At 44.0% G+C, this 12796-nt stretch overlaps 1 protein-coding gene across 7 annotated transcripts in view; it reads right to left on the bottom strand.

Annotated features, from left to right (window-relative positions):
* The window catches only part of LOC139556657 (syntaxin-binding protein 5-like), a 167165-nt gene that overhangs the window by 17414 nt on the left and 136955 nt on the right, over positions 1–12796 (bottom strand). For 2 of the 7 annotated variants that reach the window (XM_071370872.1, XM_071370879.1), the window contains 11 exons: positions 12163–12235; positions 11689–11836; positions 8574–8641; positions 7511–7551; positions 7117–7340; positions 5698–5906; positions 5375–5500; positions 4763–4920; positions 3658–3717; positions 1516–1566; positions 359–408 (listed from right to left, as the gene is read on the bottom strand). In XM_071370872.1, coding sequence (XP_071226973.1) covers positions 359–408; positions 1516–1566; positions 3658–3717; positions 4763–4920; positions 5375–5500; positions 5698–5906; positions 7117–7340; positions 7511–7551; positions 8574–8641; positions 11689–11836; positions 12163–12235 — 1208 coding nt within the window. The remainder of the gene's footprint in view (positions 1–358; positions 409–1515; positions 1567–3657; positions 3718–4762; positions 4921–5374; positions 5501–5697; positions 5907–7116; positions 7341–7510; positions 7552–8573; positions 8642–11688; positions 11837–12162; positions 12236–12796) is intronic. The other 5 variants (XM_071370874.1, XM_071370875.1, XM_071370876.1 and 2 more) reach the window with 5 other exon arrangements.

Here is a 12796-nt window from a genome sequence, read left to right as displayed (position 1 = left end):
TGTCCTCTCCACCTCTTATCTCCAGGTTTATCTCAAGAAGTAGCAGAGAGACTGCCAAATGATGATCGTTAGTTAGTTAGTCTGACTGTATTTCTGGGGAAATCCATAGGATGCATTTATCAATTTGGTAGTCGACGGGGCTCTTTGCCAACCCTAGTGCAATATATGTACAATAACATCTTATAGAAAACTACATAAGGTTCTATTCATGGATAGTAGCCTAACTATGGAACTCGTATTATTCCTTTGAGATGCTCATATCGTGAGACCATTTGGACTTGAGGATACAGTGGAGTCCAGTTTTTTGAAAAAAATTATTAAGAAAAGCAAAATTGTAAACACGAAGTTAAGGCTTACCCAAGTCTGGCTTTAGCTCAGTAGGCAAGCTTAATTTCCGTGACATCTTTGCTGGAAAAAAGAGAACATCCCTCTTTACAAACACACCTAAGCTAACACGACAGGCCATGCAAAGCTAGCTAGAAGCTAGGAGTTGGGAACTAGCAGATAGGACTGAGCTGTGGTTGTGCTTATAGCATTACAAGACATACACATTGCTGGTCATTGCTTCATTGTGCTTCATTGGAGGCAAAACTGCTTTAGAATGAAACAGGAAGGAAGCATTGGAGCATCAGAGGACGACAACCCTGTTGAATCAAAGAGGAATGCTGGAACGGACAAAATAACAACAAGGTAGTAAGCTGTCGTACGTCGCACACGCAGTGCCCTGGAAGAGAGGAATTGTAAGAAGATACACATTCATTAAGAACCCCTCACCACAGGAGCATGCATCGAGGACAGGAAGGAAACAGGAAACAGGAAGTGAGCAGGATGGAAGAAGACAGTGGAAGGACAATACAGTGCAAGCAGAGAAGGTGTATCTCTGGGGAGGCCTAAAAGGCACTGTTAGCTAAGTAGTCAGAACCTCATTCACTTTTGGAGCCTCCAAAATTACAGTCCATTTCTATTCCGTATTAACTAATGTTACAGACACCTTGCAAACAGAATTGCACACAGAATTTGTATTGAAAGCAAAGATAGCACTTAAACGGATCATTTCCCAAAATCTACGAGGTAGAGAAAGATAGCGAAGACAAACCTTGCTGCAAAGTCAACGGTGTCGGACAGACAGAACAGATTGAATGCAAATAGACTGCTGTGATGTCATAACTACAGACAGACAGACAGCCAATCAGGAGCGGGGGTGAAGGTGGAACAATCGTCGAGGCTGATAAGGACATTTGCCACAGGCACATTTCACGACGTGACAATCGTGCTACAAACATGTAGCATGCAATGGTGGTCTAGGCTATGCCGTTATACGTGTGTGTCTGTGTGGGTGTGTGCATGTTATTTGTGTGTTTTCTAAGTCAAACAGTGATTCAGTGCCACTGAGGTGACTATGAAACAGAGACAGAGACAGGTTGTTAGAGGAAAACAGGGGCGGACACCTTATTTTATACGGTGTACTATCCCTGACCAAACTATTCCAGGGTTGAAGTCTTTGGCCACTCTTACCTCCTCTACCCCCACTTCCATTGTAGAATTGCTGATGGTTTAACGCCAACACTTTTGGGAGGAAGTAGATAAACGTGCAGTTAGAAACATCCTGGTACTTTACCATACCGCCTACCAATCACAGTTCCCGAAATGTGTCCATTCGTGGAAGGGCAGTTTTTCTGCTTGTTAACATTGTAACATGTAAACCAATTGGTAGCAGTTTACTTCAATCTTCAGTTTCAACACTATCTGGGTGCATGCAGAATGCTTGTTGACATAGTGTACATTTTTAAGCTTTAAAGCCTTGTTGACTCTCCCGACGACTCTAGAATCTCAATTAGGAGGAGACATATGCGCAAGTCAAGACTGCATATCAGATATGCCATCCTCATCAATAGCAGGTGAACTGAGGCAGTGTCTAGCTAGCGACACCAGACGTTGGGGGTTGGCGTGGTTGGCTGAACACCTGGAACATAGCTTGCAGTGGGACTTCAGTCTTGGGACTACTTCATTTTTTTCGGTGACCTTTTAAAAAGCAGCTCAGCTCTGTGTTTGAGCCCCGGTGTCCGTGTGTTAATATCAAGCTCCCAGTAATGAGATGGAACTGGGTTGTTCTCTCATTAGCATGCCTCGTCACCTCAAATGCTAATTTAGCAAACCGAGAATAGATGTCCAGGGCAGGGCATCGAGGAAGCACCTTGTCTCGACAGTAACGATTTGTTTGTGCAAATCTAACAACGGACAGATGTTTGGATTAAGTTGTGTGAAAGGTGTTGTTTGTTGTTGACCTGTTTATGACCATGTTCCACATACTTTAGGTAATAAATCAATATTTAGTTTGTCAACAATCTATAATTGAATCTGCATCTCCTAGCTACATGATCCGATCTCCCTTGGAACTCACATGGAGGTTTTCAGTTTCATTTCAAATCTAGATCTGCAAACGTCACAGCATTAAATGAGTAAAACCCACTGGAAAGAAAACCACTACATCAGGTCCTATAAAAGTTCAAACAAAATATGAGGTCTGGAAGACAGACAAAGTCCTAGATAGAAAAAAAATATATTTTGGCAAATTGTAGGATCCTAGAAAAAGCTTTTTTCTCATTTTAATGGGATTATTGAGGTTTTCCAAGACAGTAAAGTCCATATAAACTAAACTAACCCTCCTTAGAAATATATTGATTCCTACCAAATAGGATATTAGTTTATATCTTGGACTGACTTCAGAGTACTCACTAACTCAGTGAGTTTTATGGTCTTAACTGTCTAGGCAATTCAGAATCATAGTGGCCTCTCCGCAGTTTACTGCTAATGTCTCAGGTTTTGATAACACATACTGAAACAACTGCCAAAATCAATCTGATACATACTTTCTATTTTATTGAAAGTATGAAGTGTCAGTACACAACTGAGACCTGTAACAAAAGTATTATTTAAACCCAAAACCCTCCAGTTCAATAAAGTCTGCCTGAAATCAAACTTTCACAGACAGAGAACTGTAACATCCAAAGGTTTGAGTGTGACATCTAAGAGAAAACCATATTTACCAATAGCAACCAAATCTCGCTGATGCATTCGAATAGAATTGCATGCAAATAAACTATATACACAAAAGTATGTGGACACCCCTTCAAATTAGTGGATTTGGCTATGTCAGCAACACCCGTTGCTGACAGCTGTATAAAATCAATGTAATCTCCATAGACAAATATTGGCAGTAGAATGTCCTTGACTGGCCTGCACAGAGCCCTGACCTCAACCCCATCGAACACCTTTGGGATGAATTGGAACGCCGACTGCGAGCCAGGCCTAATCGCCCAACATCAGTGCCCGACCTCACTAATACTCTTGTGGCTGAATGGAAGCAAGTCCCTGCAGCAATGTTCCAAAATCTAGTGGAAAGCCTTCATAGAAGGCTGTTACAGCAGCAAATGTGGGACTAACTCCTTATTAATGCCCATGATTTCGAATGAAATGTTGTTTACACTGAATTCATCATTTTCAGGTTAGGTCAATATACAGTCTTCAAGTGAATCATGCTTATTATCCACAACCCACCTGTTACTTAACAATGGGTTGTGGGTAAAGTCAGTAGGTGTTGTAACTGATGTGGGTACCAGTGTAATGCCTACTCTAACATGCTGAAAGACAGTTTACCTGAAGTGGGGGATTTGCAGCGGTCCTCCGAGGCAGAGCCCTCGTTGATATCACACAGACCTGCAGCGGAAAAGACAGACATTGCACGACATTAGATATCATTCTTATCAAACTGCAGATTACATGCACTCTGTCCTTTTCTCCTTTCTGTTTGCACGCACGCACGCACGCACGCACGCACGCAGACAGACAGACAGACAGACAGACAGACAGACAGACAGACAGACAGACAGACAGACAGACAGACAGACAGACAGACAGACAGACAGACAGACAGACTCTAGTCCTGTGGGTAGGACAGACAGCACAGCTGGAGAAGGCATTACTGCTCAGACCCCACACTCTGACAGGTGCCAGCCCACCGCTTACCAAAGTCAATTACACCAGATGCCACACACACACACACACACACACACACACACACACACACACACACACACACACACACACACACACTTCTAATTTCCTCATCAAGCTGTTGCTAAGCCACGCAGGTTACAGAGTCATTACACCACAGCGGTTACTGGCATTGATTTGGTGATGCTGGAGACTGTAGTACAATCACTGAGCAGAAGGTGGCAGTATGTCATAATGCAGTCAGTGACGCTGCTGTCTGTCAATAACACAGTGCTGCACTGACAGGGTGTGTGTAGGAAAGGAAGACGGGCGTTTATGTGTCTGAGTGTGTGTGCCAGCTAGGCACCACAGAGAGAAGATGATGTACTGACTCGTCAAAAGAACAATTTAGATACCATTCAAAATCCTCTCAAGGATTTGCAAAGATACAGAGACGGAGGAGAGGAGACAGAGAACCTCATACAACCTCGTCACCACCACCATTGCTATTTTTTGACTGCCTGCGCATGTGATACAGCCTGAACAGTCTGTAAGCACATCTACCAAATATACCTCTCATCCCTGTAACATCGTATAATACTGCATCAGACCATATCTACATACCTATAAGTAGTAGTTTAATTAAGATGACATAAACCATATCTAGTACTAGACTACAAAAGACTGTACTGAAAGTCCATATATAGTACACGCCTACAGAAAGCTATCTGCTTGGTGGTAAAATCAGTGAACTGGTAACAGTCTTTACCATTACCTCCGGAAGGCTGGCGTGTCTTGCGTGGAGAGCGAGGCTGTCTCTGGTAGGGATCGTTAGACCCATACAGCTCCACTGTCCCCAGGTTCAACAGCACTGTCTTCTGGAGATAGTCCACCACTGCCAGCCCATTACTGTTCCCAAACACAATCCTGTTGGAGAGAGAGAGTAGGGGTAGGGAGAGATAGAGAGAGAAGGGGGAGAGGAGAGAAGGAGAAGTTGAGAGGGAGATATGGAAAAAAAGATATGAAATTGGGGTTCAGATGAGATATAGCTAGTTCTACCAGAAAACAAAACAACAGAAGTCTCAGTCTGAATTTCCCAGCAGACATAAATTGTGTTGAGACAGGCTTGATTCCATTCCAGCTTGGCTGTACTAGGAAAATCATATCAGACAGGCCCAAAACCAGGGCTCAAAACCACATTTTGACTCTTTGAATTGAGGACTTAAGTTGAGATATCGACCCTTCCTTAAAACGTATCTTACTTTTACAGTATCCTTGGTTGGTTCGCACACAGCTCCAGATGTAACTGCCATACTGGGTTGTTTCATTAGGGTGTACAGTACATCTCATATACATGCACCGTCTACCACCTTATACTTACAGTCCGTAGGAGGAGTTGAGGGCCAGGCTTGTGATCTGTTGGGGGGGCTCTCCACTCACCCACACCAGCTGCACCACCAACTCTACCTGGTACCCCGGAGACTGCTTTAGAGGGGTACTACGCACCCTACAGATAGAGAGAGAGAGATGGAGAGGGAGAGAAAGACAGAGAAAGAGGAAGGGGGGGGTAGCTCCCCACCCAGTTGGATAGCCTGTGGGTGGGTAACTAAGTGGTGTGTCCCAAAGGCCCACTTTGTTGCAGAGAGGGAATGTGTGTGTATGGTAAGTACTGTATGTGACCCGGTGGTGGTGCAGGGTGCATACTTAAGGCAGGCTACGTTGTCTCGGACCCCGTCAGAGGAGTTGCTGCTGGTGGAGGGGTGTGTCGGGGGTCCGGTGGTCTGGGGGCTGGGTGAGGCTGTTCCGGGGGTGGGCAGGTCACGGTCCCCCCCGCCTCCGCGGTCACCCCCTCCTCCCCCCTCTGGAGGGGACTCCATGTCATTCACCTCGTACTGCAAGCGCACCTCCAACAGCTGGGGTACACACACATGCACGCACATTCCAGAAACTCAATTATGAAAGTTAAGCAGCCTTTGTTTCAGTGGGACTAAAGTGCCTTCTGAGCAGTTTCTTTCCCACCACTTGAATCAGTGAACGCTAACAGTGTCTCTTCAAAGAGAGAAGGACTCTTCATCTATAATGACACCTACAAATGGTCTCAGCATGTCAATCTGGTGAGTGGCTTTGCCTTCTGGTGTGTGTGTGTGTGTGTGTGTGTGTGTGTGTGTGTGTGTGTGTGTGTGTGTGTGTGTGTGTGGGGGTGATTGCAGGGTCAATGAGGTGCTCTGAAGTGGAGATATCCCAGGGTTTCTTCTAAGTCCTCCTTCAGGCTACTGTACTGCACCGCCACTCCCCCCCAACCCCACACACACACAACCAATCACCAGCGCACCCACAGGCCGTGGGTGCGCTGGTGCATGATGGGAGTCTAATTAGCAGTATTGGAATGTGTAGGTGATGATGATCTGTGCCCTCTTTTCTCTCTACCTCTCGCTGTATCTGGGGTTGGGGGTAAAGATTGCCCTGTGAGAAGAGAAGCTCCTAATTTTAATATTCACTGCTGCTTAAACTCTGCTCTCAATCTCTTCACAGGTCACATACTTGATCTCAGTCCGTCAGTCCGTCAGTCCGTCAGTCCGTCAGTCCGTCAGTCCGTCAGTACGTCAGTACGTCAGTACGTCAGTCCGTGAGTCCGTGAGTCCGTCAGACAGACAGACAGACAGACAGACAGCCAGACAGCCAGCCAGCCAGCCAGCCAGCCAGCCAGCCAGCCAGCCAGCTCACTTCTCACAGCTGCCGCAAAATAATGATCCACTGGTTAGGCTGTTAACTGTGTGCATGTTGTCATGGCAACCACATTGTGTTCTTACTGGCTGGAGACTCATCTAACGGGGCATTGGGAGGCCTCGGGAGTGAAGGGGTAAACACTGTCTCTAGGAACAGCCTTCAGGACACAAGAAACATCACTTAGCCACTAATGAGAGAAGGGAGAATCTAGCTGTCTACGGGTGGCTATATTTATCACTACACTGTGTGTCTGTTGTCATGGCATACATACTGGCATACAGGCTACATACAGGCTTTAAGCATACATAATAAATGGGTATGTTTCTCAGTTTACACTATCCAACAATTAAACATGGTAAGTACAGAGAAATGGTGAACACACACACACTAACCCACCTGTACAACTTCGGTGGTGATCTCCTGCTTGCTGAAGCGGTATATGATGAGGTTGGCAGACACCCCGGCCACACACAGCATCCTGCTCTCAGGACACCAGGTCATGATCTGGATGGCAAACGGGTCCTCATCCACAATCTCCGTGTTCTGCTTTTCCTCCTTATTATTCCTGCTCTTCTCAAACACCTTGGCCGTCTTCAGCTTGTATAGTACCTGGAGCATTACTGGGGGAAAAAACAGGAGAGAGCTCAGTTACGCACCAGGGACATTAGTAGACGGTACAGAGCTGGGAAACTGTGCAACATGTCGACTCCGTGTTTACTTCTGGTTAATCACTCTTTAAGGCCATCTAGGCCGAGATATTATGTAAGGAAGGCCATGTAAAGGCACTTACTTGCAGAAGCATCCCAGAACTTCACAGTCCCATCAGCATGCCTGTGAATTGCAAAGAAAAAGAGAGGAAAAGGGCGAAGAAAGGAGAGAAGGCAGAGAAACAGAGAGGGAATCATTACGACGTCAGCTTTCTGCACACACACCCACAGCTCTAATGATTCAGCTTGGCTTCACCTCTGATTATATTCTAGATTCAGCTCTACAGAAGAATACATGGACATGAGAGGAGAGACCATAACACTGTCTCTCAATGGTGCAATGCATTCTGGGATTGCCCTGTATAGTCTGCACTTGGTGCACCCGTTCTCCAATCTCTCTTTATATGTTTTTATTTTCTATTTGCCATTTCAGCTGAACAGAGAGTTGGAGACAGAGAGAGGTATTCTTGGAATCCGTTTTTTTGGTTCCTGGTTGAGCCCTTTTTGGTTCCAGGTAGAACTCTTTTGGGTTCCATGTAGAATCCTCTGTGGAAAGGGTTCTACATGGAACCCAAAAGGGTTCTACCTGGAACCAAATGGTTCTTCTTTGGGAGCAGCCAGAGAACCCTTTTTGGTTCTGGATAGCACCTTTTTTTCAGAGAGTGTACTTTGCTATGCTGTAGCTTTGCCTCAGACTGAGAGGTGGGGAGAATACTAACACAGGGGTGTCTGGGGATGAGAAGAGAGAGAGAGCAAGGCGGAGGATTGTAAAGAGACACCTTTTTCCAAGCCCATGCCTCACTGTCACTTTGCAAAGTTCAAGTATTCTACACTCCTAGGGGGGAAAAAGTGCTATCTAGAACCTTTAAAGGGTTATTCGGCTGTCCCCATAGGAGAACCCTTTAAATAACCCCTTTTGGTTCCAGGTAGAACCCTTTTGATTCCATACAGAAGCCTTTCCACAGAGGGTTCTACATGGAACCCCAAAAGTGTTCTTCCTGGAGCCAAAAAGGGTTCTTGTATGGGGACAACCGAATAACCGTTTTGGAACCCTTTTTTCTAAGAGTATAAAAGGCTTCTTCTCCCTGTCTTTGAGTTTTTTTCCATCATGACTGCTAGGCAGGATAAATAGAGTTGGTCTCCTACCCAGTGATGATGATCTCAGGGTAGCTCTGTGTGCCAAGGCCCCAGTTACCACCACTTATGGGCCATTCCTGCAAAACACAATACAACAAACAAGACAACACAATAAATGGTCATTATTGAGATTGAAACATACTGCATGTACAGTACCAGTCAAGAGTTTGGACACACCTACTCATTCAAGGGTTTTTATTTATTTGTACTATTTTCTACATTGTAGAATAGTAGTGAAGACATCAAAACTATGGAATCATGTAGTAAACTAAAAAGTGTTTAACAAATAAAATATATTTTAGATTCCTCAAAGTAGACACCCTTTGCCTTGATGACAGATTTGCACTCTCTTGGCATTCTATCAACCAGCTTCACCTGGAATGATTTTCCAACGGTCTTGAAGGAGTTCCCACATATGCTGAATGCTTTTCCTTCACTCCGTGGTCCAACTCATCTCAAACAATCTCAATGGGGTTGAGGTCGGGTGATTGTGGAGGCCAGGTCATCTGATGCTGCACTCCATCACTTTCCTTCTTGGTCAAATAGCCCTTACACAGCCTTGATGTGTGTTGGGTCATTGTCCTGTTGAAAAACAAATGATAGTCCCACTAAGCGCAAACCAGATGGGATGGCGTATCGCTGCAGAATGTTGTGGTAGCCATGCTGGTTAAGTGTGCCTTGAATTCTAAATAAATCACTGACAGTGTCACCAGCAAAGTACCCCACACCATCAAACCTCCTCTATGCCTCACAGTGGGAACCACACATGCGGAGATCATCCATTTACCTACTCTGAGTCTCACAAAGACACGGCAGTTGGAACCAAAAATCTCAAATTTGGACTCATCAGACCAAAGGACAGATTTCCACCAGTCTAATGTCCATTGCTCGTGCTTCTTGGCCCAAGAAAGTGTCTTCTTATTATTGGTGTCCTTAAGTAGTGGTTTCTTTGCAGCAATTCGACCATGAAGGCCAGATTCACGTAGTTGATGTTGAGATGTGTATGTTACTTGAACTCTGTGAAGCATTTATTTGGGCTACAATCTGAGGTGCAGTTAACTTTAATTAACTTATCCTCTGCAGCAGAGGTAACTCTGGGTTTTCCTTTCCTGTGGCGGTCCTCATGAGACCCAGTTTCATCATAGCACTTGATGGTTTTTGCGACTGCACTTGACGAAAACGTTTTGAAATGTTCCGCATTGACTGACCTTCATGTCTTAAAATAATGATGGACTGTCGTTTCTCTTTGCTCATTTGAGCTGTTCTTGCCATAATATGGACTTGGTCTTTTACCAAATAGGGCTATCTTCTGTATACCACCCATACCTTGTCACAACACAACTGATTTGGTCAAACGCATGAAGAAGGAAATAAATTCTTCAAATTAACTTTTAACAAGGCACACCTGTTAATTGAAATGCATTCCAGGTGACAACCTCATGAAGCTGGTTGAGAGAATGCCAAGAGTGTGCAAAGCTGTCATCAAGGCAAAGGTTGGCTACTTAGAAGAATCTCAAATATAAAATATATTTTGATTTGTTTAACACTTTTTGGTTACTACATGATTCCATGTGTGTTTTTTCATAGTTTTGATGTCTTCACCATGATTCAACAAGATAGAAAATAATACAAATAAAGAAAAACCCTGGAATTAGTAGATCTGTCCAAACTTTTGACTGGTACTGTATAAGAAACCAGTGAGAAGATACTTTCAGATACAATCTAGCTTTCCTACACAAACTATATAAAACATTATGAGAGCATTGGAATGAGACAGGAGGGAAGCAAGAGGAGGGAGACAAATGCCTTCTCTTAGCTACAGCCTGGGCTGATGGGATGTCATTTTGTCTGAGAGATAGAGGGAGAGGGAACCTTTACCACGGTGACAGACGCAGTCGAGGAAAGGGATGAATAATGCTTAGGTCATTGTGTGTGTGTGTGTGTGTGTGTGTGTGTGTGTGTGTGTGTGTGTGTGTGTGTGTGTGTGTGTGTGTGTGTGTGTGTGTGTGTGTGTGTGTGTGTGTATTTTTTTTACGTTGTTTTAAATGCAGTAGCACATACAAAGGTCTGTGGTATGACTCAACATTGATCTTTCAGTAAGAACACTTCCCACCGCTACCCCTTAACAAACAGCAGAAAGAAACAGGGAAGGAGAGAAAGGGATGGAGGGAGGAGAGGGTCAGGACATGCTGACATTTCCAACAGCGGGGGAGAACATAACAAGAATACAATGACATAAAAAGTGGCAGAACAGAGATACTGTAGGATAGGGGGTAGAATAAAGATAGGATTAGAAAAAATGTAGGATAAATGAAAGGATAAATGTATACATTTGAAAAGAAAAAACATTCAGGATATTGGATTGGAATGTAGAATATAATGGGATAGATTATATACTGTATAACTTTCAACGTAAACAATGGTGGGATATGATGGTATAGCACAAAACACAGTACTGAACATTACATAGGGCCCAGTCAAGGCCGGCCGTGGGCAAAAGCGACATAAGCTGGCACTTAAGGCCCCCGGCTGCTAAGGGGGTCCACAACCCAATTATTATTTTTTAAATGAGGTACTCAGCAGGGGTCTCACTTTTACTGATGAGAGTTAGATAGTGTAAATGTTCGTAGTGCATCAGCAATATTTCTCTCGAAATGTCAGTCACTGATTGGTAAGTTATTCTAGCCAGCTATCTACACCTTGTAGTAAATATGGCTGAATTACTGACCTGGCACAAAGGGCATGTGCCAAGGGGCCTTGACCTCCAGGGGGGTTCCCATTTGATAGTTTTAGTCACTCGCACTCAGCTATCATAATGAGCGTAAGTCATCGCAAAAATGCGTAGAATTGCAGAACATTTTCTTTAAAACTGCACATTTTCTCTCCACCCGATGGCAGCATTTGTAGAACTGTAGGAAATTAGCTTTCAAATGGCACAATTCGTAGAATTGTAAAAAATTCAATGTACTTTTAAAAAATCTCCGTTGTCAAGGGGGGGACAACTAAAATGTTTTACCCGTTAGGTGGGGGACCCCCCCCCCCCCCCCCAAAAAAAATGATTGCTTAGGGCCGGCCCTGCGCCCTGTAACCGAGAGGGTGTATTATAGAGATGTGTGTCCCGTACCTTTTTGCTGTAGCCCTGTCGCTTCTGTCTGGAGCCAACAGAGTAAAGTGCGGGTATGAGGTCCACAGGGCAGTCAGCATAGTACTCACAGCAGGTCACAGGAGACTCGTGGATGGTCAGTGGATAGGGGTTCTCGAATATGGGGTAACTGGGAGAGGGGAAATGTTGACCCAATCGTTTTTTTTTCAGGACAGAGTGACATTTAGCTCACAGTTTTAGTCCCTATAATGCTAGGCCATGTACAAATCATAGAAACTGTAAGAGATGCACGCAACAGAATGGAAATGAATGAAAAGTACAGAATCGAACAAGTATATGTCCTGTTTGTGACATAGTTATAACAGTATGTAGGCAGTAATAACTGTTTTATTTTAAATGAAGAGGAGCATTCAGGAAGTCTGAATAACACGGTATCTACAGTACATCCTTTATGTTAGCAGCATGTTCCGTCTGTGAACATGTGTTCGGACGTACCCATTTTGTGCAAGGTCGATCACCACTAAATCCTTTTCGAGAAGGACCACAACAGCATAAGGTTCCTGAAAGTCTGCACAGAAAACAAAACAACAAAAAGAAAGATGGAGGTCAGTCATCATCACAATACACTATACGTAGGGTATATTCACTGGAAATCTTCTCTGAAATGTAGAATTCTCAATGGACAACCTGAGTGCTTTCAAGAAGTTGACAAAAATTTACTTGAGGCTTGGCACATTAGGGATATATAGTAACATTTAAATTGCATATCAATATTATACTTAAGATGAGTTTGGATGTTTACATCATTATGGAACATAATTTTGCTCAATAAAGCTTTGGATGAAAATGAACTGAATTGAGGAATATGAGAGAATATATCAGACTTGAAATGCCTATACTGTACATAACGCAGAACAATAGCAGTATGTTGTTGGAGGTGGTAGGATGAAAATGATGTGTTATTTTGTTAGCGTCTGAGTCAGCAAGAGGTCGATGTGTGTGTTTGTGTGTGTGTGTTAGTGTGTGATTATGTGTGTGGGTGGGTGCGTGCGTAGGTGCGTGTGTGTGCGTGCGTCAGTTGTGTGTGTGCAGAGAACAGTGTGTGAGCTGGAAGCCTTGAACATGTATT

This window comes from Salvelinus alpinus, chromosome 27 (assembly GCF_045679555.1).
Source record: "Salvelinus alpinus chromosome 27, SLU_Salpinus.1, whole genome shotgun sequence".
Taxonomy (NCBI): domain Eukaryota; kingdom Metazoa; phylum Chordata; class Actinopteri; order Salmoniformes; family Salmonidae; genus Salvelinus; species Salvelinus alpinus.
Note: the sequence above shows the minus strand (reverse complement) of the source record. Positions and strands in the feature narration are given on the sequence as shown.